The sequence below is a fragment of the Folsomia candida genome, unplaced genomic scaffold (assembly GCF_002217175.1).
Source record: "Folsomia candida strain VU population unplaced genomic scaffold, ASM221717v1 Fcan01_Sc038, whole genome shotgun sequence".
NCBI lineage: Eukaryota > Metazoa > Arthropoda > Collembola > Entomobryomorpha > Isotomidae > Folsomia > Folsomia candida.
This window is the reverse complement of record NW_019091230.1, coordinates 1,078,459-1,103,528: the sequence shown is the minus strand read 5'-3', so window position 1 is coordinate 1,103,528 and position 25,070 is coordinate 1,078,459. Positions and strand designations below refer to the sequence as shown.

General features: G+C 35.3%; 1 protein-coding gene across 1 annotated transcript; it reads left to right on the top strand.

Moving 5' to 3' along the window:
- The first annotated feature begins 19,126 nt into the window (after positions 1-19,126).
- Positions 19,127-22,999, top strand: LOC110861162 (spermine oxidase). The gene is made up of 9 exons (XM_022110274.2): positions 19,127-19,283; positions 19,527-19,785; positions 20,172-20,411; positions 20,819-20,956; positions 21,184-21,279; positions 21,345-21,482; positions 21,968-22,315; positions 22,380-22,541; positions 22,611-22,999. The coding sequence occupies exons 1-9, from the start codon at positions 19,213-19,215 to the stop codon at positions 22,725-22,727; spliced, it is 1,569 nt and encodes a 522-aa protein (XP_021965966.1). The 5' UTR covers positions 19,127-19,212; the 3' UTR covers positions 22,728-22,999.
- The last annotated feature ends 2,071 nt before the right edge of the window (positions 23,000-25,070 follow it).

Here is a 25,070-nt window from a genome sequence, read left to right as displayed (position 1 = left end):
TGGCAGTGTGACATCCGACGTGAAAACGGTTTTATACAAGTTCGTCAAAATAATGGCGGACCCCACCCACAGCCAAATTAAACAGGTGGAAAACCAATGGGGTGCTTTGCCGCTAAATACTGATATTTCTATCGGAGCGGCGCCAAGGTTGATAATTGTTGAACAAGTATTCGTCCATGACGATGCGGGAAATTCAATCAAGAAACCAAGTACGATAATGCCAACCCCAATTAATATCCACGTCAAGGTATCGAACGGCATCACATACAGGGCCCAGCTGTCTCTTTGCAGACCATAGCATGACAAAAAGTTGTAAGTTTGAGTCGCCAATAAAATTATTATTGGAGCGTCAGGGTCAAGATTGGGCGATTTTTTTGAAATTCCAAATTTCCAATGAGGCTTTTTCCAATCGGTCGCAAAGTACAAGCTAACATTTGGTAAAAGGAGGATTCCGATAAATTCGTCTAACGAGATTTTCTTAACTTGAGCTAAAACAGTGACGAAATCCTGCATATCCTTGAAAAGACTGTCAGCCTGGATTTCTTGAAGGAATTGTAACCTCTCGTACGAGCTCGGATTACGCAGTGAGACTGAATCCGGCGACCAGAGCCATTTGTTATAGCGGGAAAGACGATCATCATTCGAATCTAGAAGAGCGGGGCAGGCTGCTGGGGTAATGTGCTCCGTAAAACAGGGTATGTCGCTCCATTTGTCGACATCCTCTAAATGAGGCGGCATCCAAAAGTGGCAATTATTAATTTGTTAAGTTGTCCGGATTTTACTTTGAGAAAATAAAAGTTCAAGGAAATTAGTACCCTCCAACTTTCGGGTAGATAAGAAACAGCGCGCTTCACGAGGGGAAATAATCCTGTGTCCGTATCACTTATCCAGATAATCCAGTGTGGGTAAAACCTTGGGGCGAGGATGGCTTCCGAGGTAAAGACATTAAAGAGATATTCGTTAGAAATGTGGGAGTTTTCGACTTCCTGAGTTTCCACTTGGTTTAAATATTGTTGAAATAATGGGGTACGTTCTGGTTGGAGGAGGAGGCTTGCACCGCAGTGTTTCTAGATTTTTTCACTGCCGGGACGTACCTTGATTAAGATCTTGTATTTTGGCTTGGTGGTTTAAAAAACATTTTTTCTGTGGCGGAATAGATAACCATTGGACCGTGAGTAGGAGATTGTGTGAAGGCCAATTCGATGGATATCTTTGGGTAGAAAGATGCAGTAGCGTAGTTAATAAACTGGACAATTGTGACGCTGCAATTATTGAAAGTTTTGAGAAAGTAAGTTGCATCGATAGTTGGATTGGAATTCGTTGGACAGGGTGAAATAAATAGCATGGTGATTAATGTAATGATAACTTTCATTATCGCAGTTTCGAATTTCAAACGTTGAAAAGATTCGTTATTTAGGATTTATTTTATTTACATTACGTTTTGACTGCGCATTTGTGCCGAATGTTTGCACATAAGCATATAAATTTCACTTAACAATTTCAAATTGAAGTTGAACTTCAAGTATATTTATGTTTATATGCACATACACAAGTGACAGGTGTAAGTTCACTGGGTTACCAACAATATGTATTCAACAAGGCAGAGTGTCGTATTCACAAGTGCAGAAGCATCATTAAAAGCGATTGATTATCTTTACAGGCAAGTTATGTTTTGAGAAATTGCTTGAATGTCACATTTACTTAGAATGAGCTAAAAGTTTCTCAAGAATCTAAATATTAAACAGCATTTCACAATTATAATATATCAATACATACCCGCAACAAAGCAAGTTTGAAATAAAATGAAAAAAGGAATTACGAATAGAATAATAAGTAAAACCAATTATATGTACTCTCGATAACCTTGTGATAAAAAATCTCAAAATTTCTCCTGTTTATAAATAAACCGCAAACGTTAATACACTCGCAATAATTCTTTGATACCATTATTGCCGCAAGGGTTCTTCCCCTCGTGTTTCAATGATAAATTATTACTGGAGCGGTAGAATTGCATAGTACCTCCTCCGTTAAGAATCGTATTAAAAAATTATTGAGAGTGAGTTAACGTATTGCGGTTTATTTATAAGCAGGAGAAATTTGGAGCCAAAATACTCAGCAAAATCACAACACTAAATATCACGTGACGTAAATTTCACGTTAGTTACGTCAGTTGTCAATATGCCCACTTATGATATGCAAATTTATTATAAACCAGGTAAAGTGCCTTCCTTATTCTTACACCTTAGCTCTACCATTCTCTTTCTTTATACATTTATCTCTTTTTCTTGAAAGCCAGCAGTGTCCTAACCGTCCCGCGAACAATTCCCTGCACGAACATTAGAGCTGTTTTCGACGTTACAGTTATCAAACCCGGATACCCGATATAAATTGGCTTACAGCTGATTCTAAATTTCTTCATATAGTTTCTATCCTCTCCGTTATCCCACCAGCCAGCTCCCCTCTTCCACGAAGCGATACATCTGTTTGCAGATTGATATATAATTCCCGAAAACGCCAGCATAACGGTCCAAGAAACAGCTGTGAATGGAATTACGATCCATAAAATCATTGAAGTCACACTATCGTCCCGAGCTCCTCCGCCAATTAGAAAATACGCCGAGGTTATGACACATTGTCCGAAGACGACTTGAATTGGTGCGATTAATCGTCCAAAGACGAACGACATATCTTTCATGATCAGCTGTAAGGTTCTATAGGTGAGGAAAATGTTTTCCGGCCGCTGTACTAAGTCGTATTTGAAGGGATGCCGCCTCTGTCTCGGCGGGATGATTAGAGAAATACCGTTACGTAGGATGGGAACCACAAGTAAAATAAAGTACGTGTATGCCTGAAAGACAAGTTTCACGTATTGTGTGAAATAGCATAATGTATACAAATTTGCGGGAAAGTAGAAAACGTAGGCTGCATAGTAGAGAAGGCTGCCTGGGTGGTACACGTTGGGAAAGTGGATAGGATGGCGGGGAAAGACGGCCACGTGGGACACAATTATGAGCGGCAATAAATTAAGGGCGAGATTGGCGGGACGTGTAATCCTGAGGAAGGATCGGTTGAACGTGAGTTGGGCAGAAGTTGGAGGATGGCGCCACCATTTTGCTAAATTTAAAGAAGTAAAAAGTTCAGTATCTAATTTTATAACGAAAAGTAAACACACTGTTAGAAATCTGGGGTGGTCAGCAGATATTTATGCATTTATCGGTATTAAGTTCCTACCGCTTGTTATTAGAGTTATACTGCTCTGTAACAATTTGCCAACGCTATGGTAAAACTTTAATACCCAGCTACATAGATATTATTTATACTGCATTGCTTATCAGTATCGCACGTTTATCGAGTCATATGTATATGAATGGTAATACCGGATTTCTGTGAGTGAGTCTAGGTACGACAATTACAAAATTTCCAAACTCTTTCTTACCTACAAAACTTTGTCCAAATTTAATTCCACAGTTCCACAATCGCGCGAGATCACGCGTCTGAAATGTTGGTATGCTTGTAGCTAGTGATATTACCACGAGTGAATAAGCGAGCACCAAAGACAAATTGAAATTAGCTATTTCTTCCTTTAATTTGCATTTTATTGCCTGACCCAAAACGATAACTGTATTGAAATAAATTAGGATTTGCAAAACTGCAGAATTTGCGTGGTGCTTTGGGGAGAAAGAAAGTTTTCTCAGATTGTCATCCCATACCAACGGAAAGCAAAAATAATTCGCAAGGTTTACGGTTTCCACGAACTTTTTGATTACGAATTCTGTCACCATTTGTTAGTACACGTTTGAAAAATATGTGGAAATGACAAACTTTGGTACGTGACACACAGAAAGAAATCAATATTTGTAAATTATGAAAGGTTTAGTTTAAATACATGAATCTTATCCTGAACTACTTACAATTTCAGTTGAAACTATAATCTATTTAAAAATCTAAACCTTCTCGCTAAATCGTCCCTTTGTCGATGCTCATTCGAATGGGTTACAGGTAAACTACTCATGCCTCCAAGCTCATGGCCAGTATTTAGGATAATGCAAACTCATAATTGATTATCATAGTCGGAACTATTTATAAATTTATTTTAAACAGACGCGATCAATATTGTCATTTAGCTTGGAATTATTTTTTAAATCCTAAGTACATATGTGCATATGCAAGTGCGCATTTATGTAAGCAAGTGAATAAGTAGCTAGTCTTACATACTACTTATAGGGATTGATTTTATATCCGAAGGTTAAATTATATGCATAATTTTTTTACTATTGATTTTTTATTGGTCGGTAATATTCAATAAGTAGAATTAATGGAGGTAGTTTATTAAATAACTGTAGTTAACTGAATAAATATTCATGCTACATGTGCATAGGTACATACATGTGGATATATTTAATTTTATAAACGAGAGGCATATTGCACGCGTAGATTTGCATACATATGTACACAAGTTTTCTACATAATATGTACATGCACATATTATGTATGTACTTATACGTATTTGTAAATATTGACGAATGTAAGACTGCAATCGGAAATAATGGACATGCAGGTAAACTGGCTACATGTTTAAAAATTGTAAATTTTCTTCTTGTTTAGACTGGGCAAGATTCGTAGAAACTTAATCTTTAACATCTTTCATACAACTGAATACTGCTGATTTTTTTTATCTGGTAGGATGTTGATTTCATAATTACGACAAATCAATATCAACCAATTAAGACTTCAGTTTCCAATTGTTTCGGGTTTTGACGAAAAACACGAAAAATCCAGTTTTTAACATTATTCGCTACAGTGACAATTTCACAAATTTAAGAAAAAATATAAATCTATGTAGTACTTGAAATAAATCCAGCAGTAAGTTGTTTAGGTTATTCTTAAAAACCCTGTAACTCTAAACACAGCGGTAGCCAAACCTAGTAATTTATTGCTACCAAGATACAATGGCTATGCGCTTACGGTAATTATGTAAAAATTTACTCCAAAATAGACATTGGCTCTCTTAAGAATTACGTCTCTGGTTTATCCCAAATCACAGTTTCATCATCATCTCTCGTTTTTTCAAGTCAGTTACTTCCTTTTCTTGAAAGCCAGCAGTGTTCTAACCGTTCCGCGCACAATTCCCTGCACGATCATCAGAGCTGTCTTCGGCGTCACGGTTATCAATCCCGGATACCCGATATAAATTGGTTTACAACTCATTCTAAATTTCTTCATATACAGTCTATCCTCTCCTCTCTCCCACCGACCAGCTCCACTTTTCCAAGAAGCGATGCACCTGTTTGCGGATTGATATATAATTCCCGAAAACGCCAGCATAATCGTCCAAGAAACAGCTGTGAATGGGATAAGGGTCCAGAAAATCATTAAAGTCGCAGTATCAGTCCGGGCTCTCCCTCCAATTAGAAAATACGCCGAGGTTATGACACATTGTCCAAAAACGGCTTGAATTGGGAGGATCAGTCGTCCAAAGAGGAAAGATATATCTGTCGTGATCAGCTGTAAGCTTCGATACACGATGGAAATGTTTTCTGGACGCTGTGCCAACTCGGATTTGAAAGCATGTCGCCTCCCGTTTGGCGATGTGCTTAGAGAAATACCGTTTCGAAGGAGTGGAGCTACAAATAAAATGAAGTATATGTATGAATGAAACACAAGTTTTGTGTACTGTGCGATAAAACATAATGTGTACAAATTAGCGGGCAGATAGAAAACGTAGGCAGCATAGTAGAGAAAGCTGCCTCGGTGGTACACGTTGGGAAAGTGGTTGGGATGGGCGGGAGAGATGGCGATGTGAGACATAATAATGAATGGCAACAGGTTTAGGCCGAGATTGACAGGGAGCGTAATCCTGACGAAAGCCCGGTTGAATTGCTCGCCAGAAGTTGAAGGATGGTGCCACCATTTCGCTAAAATTACAAAATATCACCACTATTTAGTACCGTACGGATTCATAAAAAAGGGGACAATTTTTTTACGTATGCACTGTTTATGATGTACACTCTAAATAAATTCGATCAAAATTTACTCAAGCTTGAGTAAAATTTGCGATGACACAACTGGTTGAGTAAAATTTACACTATGGAAGTTAGAATTTATCCAACGTTGTAGAATTTTAGCTCAACCTTGAGTAAATTTTACCTTCATCGAGTAAATTTTGCACAACCCGTTGTGTCATCGCAAATTTTACTCAACTTTATTTGGAGTGTATTTATGTAAGGGATCAACAATTTAAACTGCTAAACCTAGCATAATAAGGACGATATGATTTCTCGGTATTCAATTTGTTACGACTTGGTATCAATGCTACATAATATGTATCAATATCCGATCGAAAAAATTGCTACCGATATGGCAAAACTTTAGTACTTGTTTAGCTATTATGTACATCGTAATGCTTATCAATACCCACTTTAGTAAAGTCATATATGAATACCGCTTGGTACTATTTTAATACCGGAGGTCTAACACTGAAGCTATGCATGCACGACAATTAGAAAACCTCCAAACTCTTTCCTACCAGCAAAACTTTGACCGAATTTTATCACGCGGTTCCAAAATCGCGCGAGATCACGCGTCTGAAATGTTGGTACGATTGATGCTACTACACCAATGTGTACAGAACGACAAGTAGTAAATTCAAATTAGCTATTTCATCCTTCAATTTGCATTTTATTGCCTGGCCCAACACGACAATGATATTATAAGAAATTAGTATTTGCAAAACCACGAAGTTTGAGTGGTTGTTTGCGGAGAAAGTAAACTTTCGTAGATTGCCATCCCAGACTATCGGGAAGCAAAAATAATTGGCAAGCTTTACGGTTTCCATAAACTTTTTGATTATGAGTTCTGTCGCCATTTCTGAATACTTGTAGTGTTTGAAATGACAGTTTGAACAGGGACAAGAATTTGGTACGTGATAGAGAAAACATCTATTCTTATAAATTATGGAGGGCTTGTGCTAAATGCAAACGTACATAATTATAAGCAGATGTCGGATATGAATGATACACAAGTAAAACATCAAAATTGCCATAAAATTTTGGTAAATATGACCATAAAAAGGTTTTTTTAATTTTTTGATACTCTATTGTTATAAATAAAACAAGTTATTTAAGCGATTTAAATCATTGCGAATAAATTAAATCTCCCAAGTCGACAGTGAACCTAAATTTTTGTAAACTTCTCACAATTAATCATTTTGAGAAAACTTAATGGGGAGAATTATTATTTACGGACATTGTGGATGTATTAATGAGAAAAACTTTTTTGTTTTCTAAATCGTGTCTGAATTGTTTGTCATCTTGTGGCAATTTGATATATGTGTAGATAGATACATATATAATCTAAGAACTTGGCCAAAAGTCATAGAATGAACGAAGAAAACAGAAATATGAGCAATATGAGCAAATATGCTTTGACCCACGTGACCTACTCGTGACCGTGAACATTCTCAGAAAGTTTGGGGGCTGCTGGTCAAAAACATGGAAAAAGTCATATTTCATTCATATCCGACGTATGACTATAATTATGATTATAAGTATTTAATCCTTGAACTACAATAGCAGTTTAAAGTTTAATCTAAATACATAGGCATTGAGAAAATCTAAAACTTCTCTCCAAAACAGCTACCACTTTATCGATCCGCATTTAAATAGCTTACAGATTAACTACCCATTGTTTAAATCAAAAGGCCAGTATTAGGGGGATCATGCAATTTCATTATTCTTCTAACGGCCTCCTGGTTTTAAGATTAAGGATTAAACCGGAAGTAAATATGTACCTATACATATTTATCTACATATGTCAACAAGTATATAGATACATAATTAGCCGGTATTACAGATATATAAGTACATATTGGAAATGATTTTACTGATGAAAGTTACATCTTAACAACTTTCCCAGTGGGTTTAACGATTGGGTATAAGGTACGGATTGTATCTAGCGATTCCGCTAGATCACTAGACCTATGTATTAGCTTAAAATGCTAACCAACATTACATAATTCGATCGTGGCATACTAATACGAAAAATGCAATTATTTTGCAAAATTCAACATATAAGAAAATTGGGGTCCGAAATCGAGGCAGCGGCCAAATTCAAGTATAAAATTATTTTTAAAATTATTTCCCGCGATATTTGACCAAAAGTTGGACTAGTTTGAGTCAAAATCCAAAATTTGCAAAAAATTCGCACACTTTGCCTCAGATCTCGAAAACCACCAATCTACGCCCCCAATATTATTCCAGATTCTTCATGTACACAAAATTACGAAAATTTTAAGCTATTAAACTTGAAAATCGTCCGAGGGCGAAAAAACACTATTTCATTGTATATATCTATCCTAATTATGGACAGATGTTCGTGTAACATTATAAAAAATGTTATAAGTGTTGTCCGAAAGAGGAGAAATTCCCGGAAGCCAAGTAATTGCAACTATCTAGCAACCCTGCGCGGATTGTGGTCCCCAAAAATGGGCCAAGCTGTTGATGTAACTGAATTTATGAATGCAGAAAGTCCTGGATTTAGCTTTCCAAATGTCAATCCACAGACGAAGGTACCTTTAAAATATTTAGGTAACTATTCAAACCTGTATACTTTTTTGCGCGATGGTATTTTCTACCGCAATTAAATCCCACAGCAGCATGGTTGATTGCGTGAAATTTTTATCTCTTAACACGAATTTGAGAAAACATTTTCAATTTATGCCTATGTCTATGCTGAAGTAAATATTTATTCATGTACTAACGAAATGTTTAAAGTCGCACAAACATATTTACTCTTTTAAAACTTTTTCCTCAAACAAACAAATATGTAGGTGCACATGCATACGTATACATGTCGATTCCCACGTAAATTTTCAACCATACATATCCAGCTCAGTTAATGAAACAACTCATGGATGGGGATGCTACTAAATTGTAAATGCATCCCCAAAGCGACGATCGGTAGATTTATGGTCTTCTACAACAGAGCAAAATTTCTAGCAACGCTGGGAGTCATATATACGTGTCTATACATAAAGATAAATGGTAGAGTTGTGAATTTCCTTTGTAAATTTCTTATTACCCTACAAAACTGTCTCAATAGTTCAATTAGTAAATAAATAAAGATTCCTTATCGAGCTGTCTACGATATTCGCACATATGATTTTGATGAAAAATACACCCCATTGGAAAGACTTATTTTCATTATTTGGTATATTGAGTCTTTTCGAAGTTCAAATACATAAATTAAATATTTAGTATTTCCAAAATAGTGCGCCATTTTCTGGACGGATTCAGCAGTTTCATTTGGTTCGAGTACCGTGGAAAAAAGTCCTGGATAAAAGTATTAATTAAAATATGTACTTATTTAGAAACCATCGATGTTATGAAAAATTTTATGGAGGGAGTGCGAGATTGAAACGTACGATTCTGTGTGGGCGTGTTTATTGAATTAAATGTATGTATATTCTTGTTCATACAACAAAATAAAAAAATGAATTAATAAGTTACCCTATAAAGTATTGTCCTTAGTATAACTTACCACATAAAATTATAGACTGCGTTGAAATACGGAGAAATAGACATCACCTAAAATATAACTTATTACAATCCCTTCTTTTCGAACGATTTTAACAATTGATCGTGTACTTTTAGAAATTGTTTGAACTTCTCCCCTTCCACTTTATACATAAAGCAGATGAGTGCATATTTTTGTCTGGAATTAATAAACATAAACCAAGAATAACTCATGGCTAGTATCAAATTAACGTTTTTATGCCCCATTTCGTATTTAATGTCTTAATTTTTCGCCAGAATCAGTGGCTAATGTACTCGTCGTGGCTGTCTGTCCGGAACGCAAAAAGAACAATGCGGTTGACACAATTTATTTAAAATTTGCACGATATGCACATTCGAATCCAATGATTGGGTGGAATATCCTATTTGCATTTTTATAACTGTTGTTCGTTACTTGAAATTTTATTTCGAACAGAAGTAACTGCATGAACCCAGTGACAATGTGTGACATTTTCTGTATGATGGGCAATTTTTTTGTAATGGATGCTTTCCCTCACCATTAAATCCGATTGATGATTTGAGTGAAATTTTTACGACCCCTGACATGCATTGGGGAAAGTGTTTTCAATTTATGTAAGCTGCAAATCAAACTTATACATATTTATAAGGTTATACCCTTGAGGGTATACAAACCTTTTCTTGTGGCAGATGTAAGTACTTGCATACAGACCCAAATTTCAAGGGCTTTTGCTGGAAACCGATCGGGGCTGAAGCATGAAAATGTTGATGAAAAATTCAAAGTGTTTTATAAAATCACTTAAGGGGAGAGAAACAAGTGCCAGTTGCAGAAAAAAATTTTAAATAACTTTTTCGCCCCCAAAATACAAAAAAGTGCTAAAAATGCCTTTTTGGGGGGCAAAAAATAATTTTTCGCGGTGAAACACATTGGACCGCATTCCCCATAATTATTTGCATTTATGACGTGAAAATCATAATTTTGAACAAAATTGTTGAAATTAGTGGTTGACCTTCCCCATAAGTTGGATTGAGTAAAATATGTAGCACGCAGACAACGATCATGGTATCCTATAGAGATAAACAGTTCCAATGTTAGTTATTCAGTATAGGACGGGGCTGGAATGATGTGATTGGCTGGTTCGCAGTTCAAATTTCTCCATGTATTTTTGATGCCGCAGAAATGAAGCCGTAGCACTCGCTGCGCACCATCCGTCTCACTTTACCCTTTACCATCTCTTCTCATCACACTTTATATTTTACGTCCCAGAACAAAAATACAGTTTTTCGTGCTTCGGTGTCTACCACACCCACCCACCATCATCAATTATTAAGTAAGTTTAACGACAAGATATGTCAGAGCAGTTTTACAACCATGCTCAGGATTTAATGTGACTTAATTTTTGTACAGATTTTCGTCATCTCGAATGGAGAATTTTTGCGACTTTCTAAGTTCGAATAATTAATTAAAAACTGAAAGTTGTTGTGATGCAGATTTACAACCAAATTTATTGCAACAAAAATTGATTTAGCATAAATACAATTTTACTAACTTTACGTTTGACAAACGTCTAAATAACAACTAAAAAAATATACTCCACCGCCGTGTTGTCACCAGAGCTGGGAAATTAATGAGTTTCCAGATTAAAAATTAAGATTTGAGATTTAAAATCCCTGAATCAGAGATTAAGATTAAGATTAAAATTATTCTTCCGCTACTAAATTAAATTAGTTAAGATTAAATTAATCTATTTTTATGACACAGATTAAAGATTAAAGATTAATTAATCTAGATTAATTACATTAATTAAGAATAATTTTATTTTTTCGTCGTTTTTTATAGTTTACATCTATATAATATCATAAATTCTAAAATTTGAGAAAGCATGAAGTATCAGCGCTTCATAAGTGTTGTTCAAAATTATTGAAGTTTTATCTGGTAAATTAAGGTGAATACAATAACTTGTAATACGAGTAAAAATCAGTCAAATGCAACGCGTTTTTAAATTTCAAAAAATAATAACTCAAAATAATAATAATAAAAATAATAATATTAATAATAATAAAAATAATAATAAATTATTTTTTTAATTGCAACAAATTTTTTGATCTGTTTAATGAATACAATTTTAAATAACGTTCCTTTCAAAAGAGAACCTGCCAACTTAGAATATTTTTTTTTTTTTTAAATGGTTCCAGTGTTAAGAGATGATCATGCGTTGAAATTTAGAGATTTACAAGGATTGGAGTAACAGATGGCGTAATTTTAATCATAATATTAATCCTGATTAAAATTAAAGTCGAAGATTCAAAGATTAAAAATTAAAAATTGAATTAAATTGACGTGAGATTAAGATTAAAATTATTGATTAATACGAACAAATTTCTAGATTAAGATTATGGATTAAGATTAATTATTCTTAATCTTAATCTTAATCTTGATTATTTTAATCTAGATTTTCCCAGCTCTGGTTGTCACCACTGAAAGTGTGTATCCACCGGCAATATTGATCTTGATATATTGAAGCAATTGTTATCTAATGTGAATAAAACATCTTTGTTGTTTATAGATTTAATAATGCATCTTCACCAATGAAAACAACTTTGCCGTAATAACCAAACATCGAAATAATTTCCCGGTTGCAAAATATTTTATTATAAATAGTAGCAATAATTTTCGTGCCTTGAGTATATAAGGAAAATGGAAACAGTTGAATGTGGTTCTGGTTCTTCTACTTCAAACTGTAGTGAAACTTATTTCTAATCTTTATCTTCTTGTTCATATATAGGATAAATTAACCCACCCCCCTTTCGGTGGAGACACAGACAATGGTGAAGACACAAATGGGGTGGAGAGGTCGGTAAAACTCTTTGAGAAATTTCTTGAAGGTGGCTAAAAGTGTTTGCTGCAAACGACAGTTTTAGGTGATACGTTTTCCTTATCGATGTCGAGAATTTTACACCACTGCTGGAACCTTTAAAAAAACTAAAATTAGCTATCAGAGGAAAAAAGAATGAGAGAAATGAGTTATTTTGCATCGGAAGTTGTACCTGACGCTTTGGCAGAAAGGAGTAATTACGATTTTCTTGGTTTCAAGAATTATCACAATTAGTACCGCAACACTTTATATTTCGGACCGTGACAAACGACGGTTTATTAAATTCATATAAATGTTTTGAGCAACTGGACTTCCTGCGAAAAATAACAAGCAATTAGTAATTTGAAACCTGCTTGAAACAAATAACGTGTTTTCACCATATTTATGTGTCTCCACCGTTAATTGTTTATTTTAAGAAGATTTTGAAGAAGGTTTTGATAAAGTCACACTGAATTTGAGTACATGAAGGCGAATCAGTAATTAAAATGAACGTGTTTCCACCATATACATGTGTGTGTCCACCGTTCGTTGCTTTTTTAATTTTTGGAGATGAGAAACTATTATTTTAATATTATGGTTGAACCTGGTAAACTTTACTGAAGTTCCTGAGAATTTCACACTATTCCCGAGTCACGAACAAGGTCTCATAGTAATTGATGAGTCTGTAATTAAACAAAATAACAAGGAAATATTGATGTAACAGTTGCTTGCAATAATGGACGTGTCACCACCATATTTGTGTCCCCACCGTTCATTGTTGAAAGAAAATAGTAATTCTTTTACTACTTACCGAGAGTTGAAGCTTAGAGCTTAACTTGTGGTGAGTTGAAGCGATTTATGTAATTGAGTGGATGTCAGAAAATTAATTTGTAGGATATTAAATAATCTTTTAATTACTCAGCTTTTCCGAGTTTGGCAGCAAGAATGATGGTAAAGGAGACACCTGATTTTGGTTCCAAGAAAGGAGTGAGATTTCCAAGTAATGGGGAAATTGAGATTGGGAAAAATTGAGTTGTGCCACGGCCCTGTTTTTATGGGCGGATGCCCATAAAAACCGTCAGCCAATCACAGCATTTGAAACCCCATTTCCCTATACTGAAACAATAACCATATCTTCATCCTTCTATTAGTGATCTGTATTCGCTGGCACGCAGATGAGGCCGAAATGATAAGAAACTCGGGGCTTCCTCCACTCTCTTGTCTGGAGGCGACTGGAGGCGAGGGTTTCCTACTCATCCGCACGCTACATATTTTACTCAATCCAACTTATGGGGAAGGTCAAGCACTAATTTTAACAAATTTTGTCAAAATTTTGATTTTCACGTCAAAAATGCAAATAATTATGGGGAGTGCGGTCCAGTGTGTTTCACCGCGAAAAATTATTTTTTTGCCCCCAAAAAAGGCATTTTTAGCACTTTTTTTGTATTTTGGGGGCGAAAAAGTTATTTCAATTTTTTTTCTGCAACTGGCAGTTGTTTCCCTCCCTTTAAGTGATTTTATAAAACACTTTGAATTTTTCATCAACATTTTCATGCTTCAGCCCCGATCGGTCTCCAGCAAAAGCTCTTGAAATTAATGATAGTAAATCGATCTAAAGCGCAGCCTATTATCGATTTTAATACACTCTTAGGAAACTGGTATTAAATCATTGCTGAACGGAGTAGATATGGGGCTTCACCAGCCCGGTAATAACGAGCAGTTAGCCGTTTAGTAATGTTGTGGTAAATAAAAAACTTGCCACTCAGAAACACAAAACAAAAAATTAGCTAGGAAGTTATTACCAAATCGATCCCACTACAGAGAGTATACATATCCATGTGACCCAACCAGATATTTATCGAGGGGTAAATAGATAATCTACTTAGGATTAAATGTACATGGCGACATTCAGGGGTCAATAATGATTAGGGATGCAGAATTAAATATTACAATTACACCGCCAACAGCATATATCCGTAGGATTATGGTCTCCAACAATGTACAAAATTTCCTCATGTTAAGCTTAACAGGAGTATGATAGTGCACCAAAACTACCTGTATTCCCGCTTGATAACGTGAAATATGGACGTTCCCTAGTACCCTTAATCGATAGAGTTTTCTGGGCAAGGGCGAGTCTCTGAACACTGTATTAATTGAAATTCTTTGAACGAGGGGAAATAAATAGCATAATGATTAGCATAGTGGACGTATAGAACGTTTAATTTTATAACAGTTTCAAATTTAAAATGTGGAAAATAATCGGTATGCAGGATTCGCATATGTATTTATCTGCAACGTTTCTGCGGAGCATTGTGCGTAGCAACTACGGATGTTAGCGTATGAGTGTAAGTGTCACTTCAAAATTTCAATTTCAAGCTACGAATTGAATTTGAAGTATAGCACATGATAAGCGACATGTATAAGTACCCTTGGTTCTAATTAAATAAATAGGAGTTAAATGTCAGGTTGACAAGTTGAAGTCAAACACAAAAGTTAGTGTCAAGTCAGTCACCTCCTTTTCTTGAAAGCTAGCAGTGCTCTAACCGTCCCGTGCACAATTCCTTGTACGAACATCAAAGCTGTCTTCAGCGTCACGGTTATTAGACCCGGATACCCGATATAAATTGACTTACAGCTCCTTCTAAACTTCTTCATATACAGTCTATCCTCTCCGGTCTCCCAGCGACCAGCTCCACTTTTCCAAGAAGCAATGCAACGGTTTGCACACCGATATATAATTCCCGAAAATGCCAGCATAATCGTCCATGAAACAGCTGCGAACGGGATCCCGGTCCACAAAATCATTGAAGTTGCTGTATCACTCCAAGCTCCTCCGCCAATTAGAAAATACGCCGAAGTTATGATACATTTTCCGGAAATGACTTGAATTGGGGCGATCAATCGTCCAAAGAGGAACGACATATCCTTCATTATCAGCTGTAAGCTTCGATACACGTTGGAGATGTGCTCGGGCCGCTGTACCAACTCGGGTTTGAAAGGATGCCTCCTTTTCGGCCATGTGCTTAGAGAAATACCGCTTTGCAGGAGTGGAACCACAAATAAAATAAAGTACGTGTATGATTGAAAAACAAGTTTCGCTTATTGTGTGAAATAGCAGAATATGTATAAATTAGTGGGGAAGTAGACAACGTAAGCACCATAGTATAGGAGGCTCCCGGAACGGTAAATGTTGGGAAAGTGGATCGGATGGCTGGGAAAGATGGCGGCGTGGGACATAATAATGAACGGCAATAGATTTAGGGCGAGATTAGCGGGACGTGTGATCCGGAGGAACGACCGATTGAATGTAAGGTCAGCAGAACTGGAAGGTTGGCGCCACCATTTTTCTAAAATTTGACAATAAAATACCACTTTGGTAAAATCACACACTTGGTACGCTTGGTGTTATTTTAACACCAAATTTCTTAGACGACAACCAGAAAATTTCCAAACTCTTACCAGAAAAATTCTCCCCAAATTTGATTACACTATTCCAAAATCGCGCCAGATCGCGCGTCTGAAATGTTGGTGCGATTAATGCTAATGACATAGCCACGTATGTGTACAGAAATACAAGTAGTAAATTCCAATAGGCTATTTCATCCTTCAATTTGCATTTTATTGCCTGGCCCAACAGGACAACGATATTATAATAAATTAGTATTTGTAAAGCAACGGAATTTGCATGGTGCCTTGCAGAGAAAGAAAACTTTTTCAAATTGTCATTCCAGACTACCGGGAAGCAAAAATAATTCGCAAGCTTTACGGTTTCCATAAACTTTTTGACTACGAATTCCATACCCATTTCTGAATATATTGAGAAATGTATTTCAAACACTCGAATTGGACTTCTAGTGTTTGAAATACATTGAAATGACAGTTGGAACACAAAAGTTTGGTACGTGACACAGAAAAAAACCGATTCTTATAAATTATGAAAGGCTTGTTTAAATATAATTATTGTTCTTCTAATTCTAATTCTTGTTTAAATGTAATGATACGATTATGCAAACGTACATAATTATAAGCAGACGTCGGATATGAATGATACATAAAACAGTAAAATAAAGTCAAGCAGTAATGTATGAAAAATTACCGTAAAAATCCCTACCTGTGATTATAAGAATGGCTTTATTTTATTTTTAGCTAGTGACATATTCTGTTTTTCTCAATAAGACAAGTTATAAACTGATTTACTTCATTTTCAACCAATTAAATTTCGTCAGGCGCACGTGAAATTCACGTAAATTTCTTGCAATAAATCATTTTGAGAAAACTGAATTATTTTAAATTTTCTGACAATTTGATATACATATGTAAATCTTGGAATTTAGCCAAAAGTCATAAAATGAAAGAATAATGCCCGGAAAAATTTTTATAATGGGAACATGAATATGTCCACTCTAAACAAAGTTGAGCAAAGCTGGTTGAGTAAAATGAAGTTGATCAAATTTTGTTCAACGTTGGACAAAATTTATGCTCCTAAAGCGTAAAATTTGCACAATAAAGTTGTGTAAAGCAAGTTTTACTCAACATTGAACAAAATTTGACTTTTTCGCTGATCAAATATAAAATTAATCAATGTTGGGCGATAAATGAAAAACAAGTTGATTAATTTTTACTCAACGGGTTGAGTGAAATCAACTCTGCCTATTTATCAGCCACTTGCATGCCGTCAGTTGGTTACAGCAAGTCACAAAAGGAGCAGCAACAAATTTACTTTTCATTTCTCAAAATTTACAAAAAAATGACCCAACGACTGGAAAAATGTAAGGTAAGGTGAGTTTTGTTTATTTTTTGCACATTTGGTCGTATTTTCTAATAAATTAAAATATTTATCTGCTTATTTTTTTACAGGAACGATGGTGACGACAAAGTTTTTTAAGTTGCTGGACGGTCAACGGTGCTGCTGGTTTATTTGCTGAAATAATTCCATCACTTGGCCGCATATTTAAATTATTCACAATAGCTGAACAGGTTAGTAGTTAGATTAGAGTTTCGTTAGATTATACCTCAAAATTCTAATTGTACATGTACATATTTAGTAATTTTAAGTAATATCCAATGATCTTTATGAAAACTAATTGTTTTGTACTTACATATGTAGAATTTATAAAATGTAAAACGAGTACAATTACAATAAATAATGAATTTTAATAAGGTAAAGAATGGGTTTTAATCATCATTAAAAGCAACCTTTGATCAACCAAAGAGTAAATTTTAATCATTCATTGATCAATTTTTAACTGCTTGTTGAGTAAAAATTCCACAACGTGTTGAGTAAAAATTCCACAACGTGTTGAGCAAAAATTACTCTAATTAAATTATTTAACCAAGTTGAGTAAAATTTAACCAACGGTTGTGTCATCCTCTTTTTTACTCAACCTTGGGCAAAATTTTACACAACCTTGTAGAAATTTTCTACAGCTTTGTTTAGAGTGTCTCAAAACCCACTATGTGATCAATATGAGAAAATATGCTTTGACCTACGTGACCTAAGAGTGACCGTGAACATTAGAAAAGTTTTGTGTACTGTATGCTTTATGTCAAAAAATAGAAAAAGTAATATTTCGTTAATATCCGACGTATGGTTATAAGTATTATAAGTATTTTATCCTTGGTTACAATTGTAGTTTAAAGTATAATCTACATATTTGGAAATCTAGACCTTCTCTCCAAAAACAGCAACCACTTTGTCGATCCAAATGGGAATGGATTATACATAGATAAACTATGTATACCCATTGTTTAAAACAAAAAACCAGTAGGAGGATATGCATTATCCTCCTACATAAATACTGGCTTACTGGTTTTTAGATTATTTTTTTAACCGGAAAGATGTATGCACATATATATTTATCTACATATGTCAGCAAGTAAATGCATGCATGCATAAGTAGTTGGTCTAACAGATACATATTTAATTATAACAGATATTTACATACCTACTTAAGTACATACATAATTGGGAATAATTTTAGTTCTGAAACTTTCATTTTACATATGTAATCATCTATAATTTTGTAGTATTACTTTTTTGATTGTCGGTAATACTCGATATGTGCATATGTATATACTTATAGAAATTGTGAAATTTTATGAGTAAATACTGTCTGAAAAATAATAAAAAAGCATCAACATATGTATGTAGCTTTGTTGCATTGCTAAATTCGTTTTATCAAACTTACAATGTGAATTTGTTGTTTCTAAAGAGTTGGTCTTCAAACTGAAGTGATCAAAAATAATCTGGACTGAGCATGGATTGTGCTCCCTTTGTTAGTTACTTGCAAAATACCAAAAAGATGGCAATCAAATATTTAAAAGGTGATTTGTCATAATTCATTAAAGACGCGTGGCAAAAGAATAAATGCAAAACATCAATGTTTACATGTTTATGAAAAACGCGTGCATGCAACCCAAATGATTCTTATCGGGCCAGACTTCAATTTAGGTCAACTTTTTCAATTAAGTTTAGCATACGCCTGACTGACTCAGCTCTGAACTTGATTGAAAAGGGTAAGTAAAGTAGGTAACTGGGCTAATCTTTGACACACCTTATCTCCCGTGTCATTGTCTACTCGTGAGACACCAATTTAGGGCACTAATAAATATGCATTCAATTCAGATCGGTTATCTGTTTACACGAGTTTTATGAAATAAATCGATGTCAACTCACTAACGGGAACAAATATCCAGTAGTCTGCCACGTGCAGATAAGTGAAAACAATCTCATATCTGGGGTATTTATTGTGTCTATCTTCCCCGCATCGGGTTCAGACGAATAAAGAGCTTTGATCAATTAAATACCTTTCAAAATATTTAATAAAATGCGGAAATTAGACTTAATAGGTGTATTATTCACAGTATTTTTTACAGTGCGGGCGGAGTCTATCAACAGGTACAGATTATTTTTCATACAATTTTAATAATAATGTTACCCTTTTGAAAAATAAATGCACTCTGAATTCGATATTAAGTAAATAATACTAAATCCTGCGTAACGTTGGCTTGATAAGAGCAAACTTACTCTAGATTTAGTACAATTAATTTAATTTGTGTACATAAATATTTACATATGTGTATATTTTATACTGAGGATGAGAAAATTAAAAAAATTACATTCTTCTAAAAAATCTTTTAGACAGAATCCCGGATCCGTGGCTGTAATCGGGGGCGGTATTGCTGGTCTAAAAGCTGCGTCCATGTTACACGCGGCCGGCTATAATGTCACTCTTCTCGAAGCCAGTGACCGCATTGGGGGACGAACCCACACGATCTGGTTCGGAAATGAGAGCTACACCGAACTCGGGGCAGAATGGGTGCATGGAGAGAGAAATAATAGCATTTTTCAGTTAATGAATCCTCTCGGAGTTCTTCAACCTAGGGGACAACTAAGAGAGGTAAAATAAGAAATTAATGACGCCAAGCTTGCAAAAAAAGTTTGCACGAATTTTTGCCTAATCAATGTACAGTTAGACATCAGGTGTATACATGTATGTATTTAGTCATGTGCTGATTTCTCAGCATTAAAGTATTTTAGTACCGCTTGGTACTAAAATTTTACCGGTACGAAAAAATTTGTTATCGATATCGCAAAACTTCGTAAAACCAAGCTATTACTTCACGGTATTACTTATCCATACCACTTTGGTAGAGTCGTAAATGAACACCGCTTGTTAAAATTTTAATACTGGATTTCTAACATTGTATTGCTAAGAAATTATTGGCGTCAAGCTCGGAAAAAAATTCGCTTGCTCGTTTTATGTAAATACAAATTTTTCTATAGTTTGGAACGGACTACGGTCTCCCGTCGGGGGTGTGGTTGCAGTCCAACCTGACCTCCAATATGCGCGAATACCTGAACTATACCTGGTTTGATCCGGAAGATTGGCGGGAAGAGGTTCATATCAATGTCAGTCAAGGCGTTTGGGCGCGTTACGTACTCGAAAGATTTAATCGGACTTATCACATCACCGATGATCCCGAGATGTTCGAAGCTATTTATGATTGGGCACACCGAACAAGTGTACATATACTAAATTACATTTGAAACTTACAATGGAGGCGCAAACCATGTTCAGCCCAGATAATTTTTTGACCTTATTATTTTGAAAGAGCAACTCTTTACAAACAACATTTGGTTCGGCACTTGGGCAGATGCGCAAATTTCAGCACGTTATGGGCGCCGCAAGTTCGCAAAAACGCACGATTTTTTGGGCAATGCCCAGCGCGAGCTCAACTTCGTGCGTTTTTGCGAACTTGCGGCGCCCATAACGTATTGAAATTTGCGCATCTGCCCAAGTGCCGAACCAAATGTTGTTTGCAAAGACTTGCTCTTTCAAACTAATAAGGTCAAAAAATTATCTGGGCTGAACATGGTTTGCGCCTCCATTGTTAGCGGAATTTTAGATTACATATTAAATTTCGTTAAAGAACGCGGAGGAATCTGCGACGAGTTGGTTCGACGTTTCGGGGAACGATTGGGGAGATCGGTACATTTGGCTTTACGGTGAACCCGATGTCCGGTGGAAGCCGCCATATTCTTATCATACGTTGGCCCAATTTATTCTGGTAAGGTCGACTACAATCTTAAAACATGCGCGTATTGTTAGCCAGATCCGGGACGCCGTTTTATTGTTTAGATAAAAGCTTGCAAAATTATTTTACGAAACTTACCGATTTCCCAAATTACAAATGAAGTGCGAAGAAAGTCCTAAATTATGCCAAGTTGATCCAGATATTCATCAACGTGTTTTGAATGTTATCATGATTTCTTTGCAACATATTTATGTATTTAGAGTGGAAGTATTAGCGAGGATGGAAATTTCACCTTGCCAGATTATATCAAATTGAACCAGAAAGTTGAGAGTATTCAATACTCAACAAATGGCCAGGTTGGTTGAAACAAGAAATTCCACATAAATTTGATATAAATTTATTTATTTATCATTACATCTAGACGGTGAATGTTTCTACTCAAGACGAGACATATTCTGTGGATCACGTAATTTTTACTGGGTCATTAGGAGTACTCAAGGCTAATCATGCAACCTTATTTACACCACCACTATCAACCAGGAAACAATTAGCAATAAATGTAAGCTACGGGCAATCGATCGCTAAGATTTTATTTGTATGTACATATTTGTTTGCAGCAAGTATGGTTAAAAAATTGAGCTTAGAAACACCTCCATGAGGCTAGCGTAGATTTGATAAAATGATATTCTTATGGATTTTGTTACTTAAAGTGTACGTATTCTTTGCGTATTTCATTCAGACATTGAGTTATGCTAACAATGAAATTTCAATTAACTGATTGGATATATTCAATGAGGGTATTCAATTGTCTAGTTGTATATTAAAAATTTACCAAGAAAACAAGGGGTCAAACATAGTAAAACTCGGAACCTTACATAGCAACGCGATCTTTGCTTAGAAAATCTTACTCCGTTTACAAAATCTCTTAACCGTGGTAACTTATTTTACGATACGAAGAATAGCAAGGATATTAAGGAATCATGAATACCCTCAGTCATATACCCCAATACGGAAATTTATGATTATGTATCTCTCATTTTTCAGAACATTGGTTTCGGATCGGTTATAAAAATCGCGATAGAATTCGCCGAACCCTGGTGGACGCCAACCTTCGAAGGACTATTCCCAGTTTGGAATGACATCGACTACAGCAACGAGACCCTCCACTACTGGCGCCTTGACCTCACTGATGCCGAACTTGCCACGGAATATGACGGAATTCCACTCTGGGTCCGTGCCATATTAACCCTATTCAACGTCGACTCTGGATCAGCGCCAAACGTTTTGCGAGCTTGGGTGGCGGGAAACCCAGCCAGATTTTTGGATCGTCAAAACAGCTCTTACATTCAGACCCACGTGGTGAATGCAATGCGCCAATTCCTGTCGTCCCAGGTGATACAAATCTTCGTAGGGAATTTCTTAAAGTTCGCTAAATTTCGGATTTTATTCCCTTAAGTTTCCAAACATCACGGAACCCATAAACCTTTACAAATCAAATTGGGGAGAGGATTCCAATTTTGGCGGGACATATAGTTATCGCAGGGTTGAAAGTGATGCCGAAAATGTATGGGCGGCTGACCTAGGAACACCCATTTTGAACCTGGCGACAAATAAGCCGGTAATTTTACCGTTTTTTAAGTAATATTGTGCGTGGATAATAACGTATTTCGTGTGGCTTATAATTTAGTTGGTTTGTTTCGCCGGAGAAGCCACCCATCCGCACTATTATTCCACAGTGCATGGAGCTTACGACTCTGCTGTGAGGGAGGTAGATCGTATCGTTGCATGGGGCAAGATGGACTAAAATGAACGCTGAAAACTTGATGTTTCCCTTTTGGCCGTCTTTCCTGTGTTTTTTCTTAAACTAAATAAGATTGTAAATCATCCACAAATAGAGGTTTTATTCATTAAAGTATAAATTGTATTCGCAAAGTATTTACCTATCCATATTAAATTTTACACTTAAAATAACTAGCGCTTCACCACAAATACAAATATACACGCATACATGTTTGTACTTATCTGTGATGTTGAAATAAACTCTGAAAATATTGTGCCATATGCCAAATCAAAGAACTATTGGTTATTTACATAAAGTTTAAATTAATCTACATATCTATAATCCCATTAAACGTTTGCCATATTTTAGGCTGACATTCAGATTCGAAAGATTCACATTCATACATTTTAATATTTTGTGGCCCCAACGAAAAATACGTCGACTTTATTTTGGTCGCTTCCGTGGGAGCAACCATAAATAAACACAATTTATTTCTGCATATTATTCATAACGCATGCAAACTAACAAGAAAATAATTTACAGATAAGTTCGAACTTCTTTAGCATATAACGAAGTGTTACAGGAATCATGTACCTATTAAAAATTTTGAACGTTGAGTGATACTCTTCAAGTATGTACTCCAATTGTGTTCAATTAATTAAATTCGTGCTCTAATTATACATCAAATACAATACTTATTTGTGTGCAGGATTTGAGCACATTGCTTTACATATTTACATATATACATATACATATGTAAATATGTTTGTACACATGTCAAATATTATAATACTTTACATGTGTACATACATTCATGCATATCTGGAACCTTGATTCTTTTAGATGAATGATACGTATTCATAATTTCGCAGTGAACTTCTTTAGCCTATACATACATCATATGTATATCTGCACAATTTTTTAAGAAATTAAGTTGGTACATACATACACTTAGATATACATTTTTGGAGCTTGATTGACTATATGATTTAATATGCGAGCTGCACTGCACATTAATAATTCCCTAAACCAGTCAACTCGATTTACATACACACAGAAGTAATTACCCATGAGAGCTTACATAAGGTAGGAAGATATATATATTTATACTTTGAAATTTTTGCATAATTGCCCCTCTGTCAATTTTACATAAATTCCGTCGGAAATATTTGTCAGCATACAGTCATTTTACAATTACAAAGGAACTCAACTTTCTTCCTTACCCATATTTTATACACAACAACGCCGTGAAGAAACAGAAATCTATTCATACTAAAATACATCAATCCTAAAATAGTTTAATTTTCTGTAAAAGTGTTGATCATAGGCGAAGCAACGGGGTGGGCAGGGTGGGCATTGCCCACCCTAGAAAATAGCAGGGTGGGCACTCAATGCAAATGCCCACCCTCAAAAATTCCCAAAATCCTCTAGGGTTTAAAAGACATCTTTAACTGGACTTAACTGGATAATTTAGAAAAATTACGAAATTTATTCTCTCAGTGAAATTTTTTAAGCACCTTGCTTGGGCCATTCTTTATCCCTAACAACAATTTTTGTGAACTTCGTAATCATTACCCCGCGATTTTTCAGAATTTGGTAAGCTTTAAAAATTTAATATCTTTATATAATTTGGACGTAATAGTTTTCCCACAATGTTCATTTCACGCTAAAGTATTTAAAAATGATAACTAATATTACAAATTATCTTGCAAATGTATATACAATTACGATTTTATATGCGACAAATATTTGCATCGCAAAATTTTGAGTGGATTTTTATTGACATTAATACACTCAAAACAAAATGTTGTCAATATATGACTTAACCGCTTTGGTTACAATTGTGATTCCGAGTAGTAATGAATTTTTTCCGTCCGGTCATAACATTATAACTACCGGTATCAAAATCATCACAACTCGGATTCAACATTGTAACCAAGGCGGTTGAGTCATAAATTGACACCGGCGGTGTTGATTCGACAAATTTTTATTTTGAGTGTAGGCTAAATACATATATAAAACAATTGGACAAACATCATGCCGAGCAATTGGTTGCCGTCTTTGCAAATCTAACTTGGAACTTACATGGAACCAATTTTATTTTGCTCGCAACAAAATGTAAGCACACCGATATGTTTTCAGAATGCGCTTATTAAATTAGCGCTCACCACACTTCTGGCGCTAAAACTGAACGCTACTTGCAAATTTTAATCGTTTTTCCAGCCAAAACCTTGCCCTTTTAAAATCCTTGAAATCTTCGACTTCAATAGCAAATTCACAAATTCGAAAACATGAAAAAATTCTAATTTTTTCATGCAATGTTCTTCATTCGTGGGAGGTTAATTTGAGATAAAACAAATTTTGTGC

Excerpts from the sequence above, each read along its gene's own strand:
- LOC110861162 (XM_022110274.2), top strand. The coding sequence starts at position 19,213 with ATGCGGAAATTAGACTTAATAGGTGTATTATTCACAGTATTTTTTACA. Across the intron at positions 20,412-20,818 it reads ATTGGGCACACCGAACAAGT|AACGCGGAGGAATCTGCGAC; the intron begins GTACATATACTA and ends ATTTCGTTAAAG. Across the intron at positions 22,542-22,610 it reads ACCTGGCGACAAATAAGCCG|TTGGTTTGTTTCGCCGGAGA; the intron begins GTAATTTTACCG and ends CTTATAATTTAG.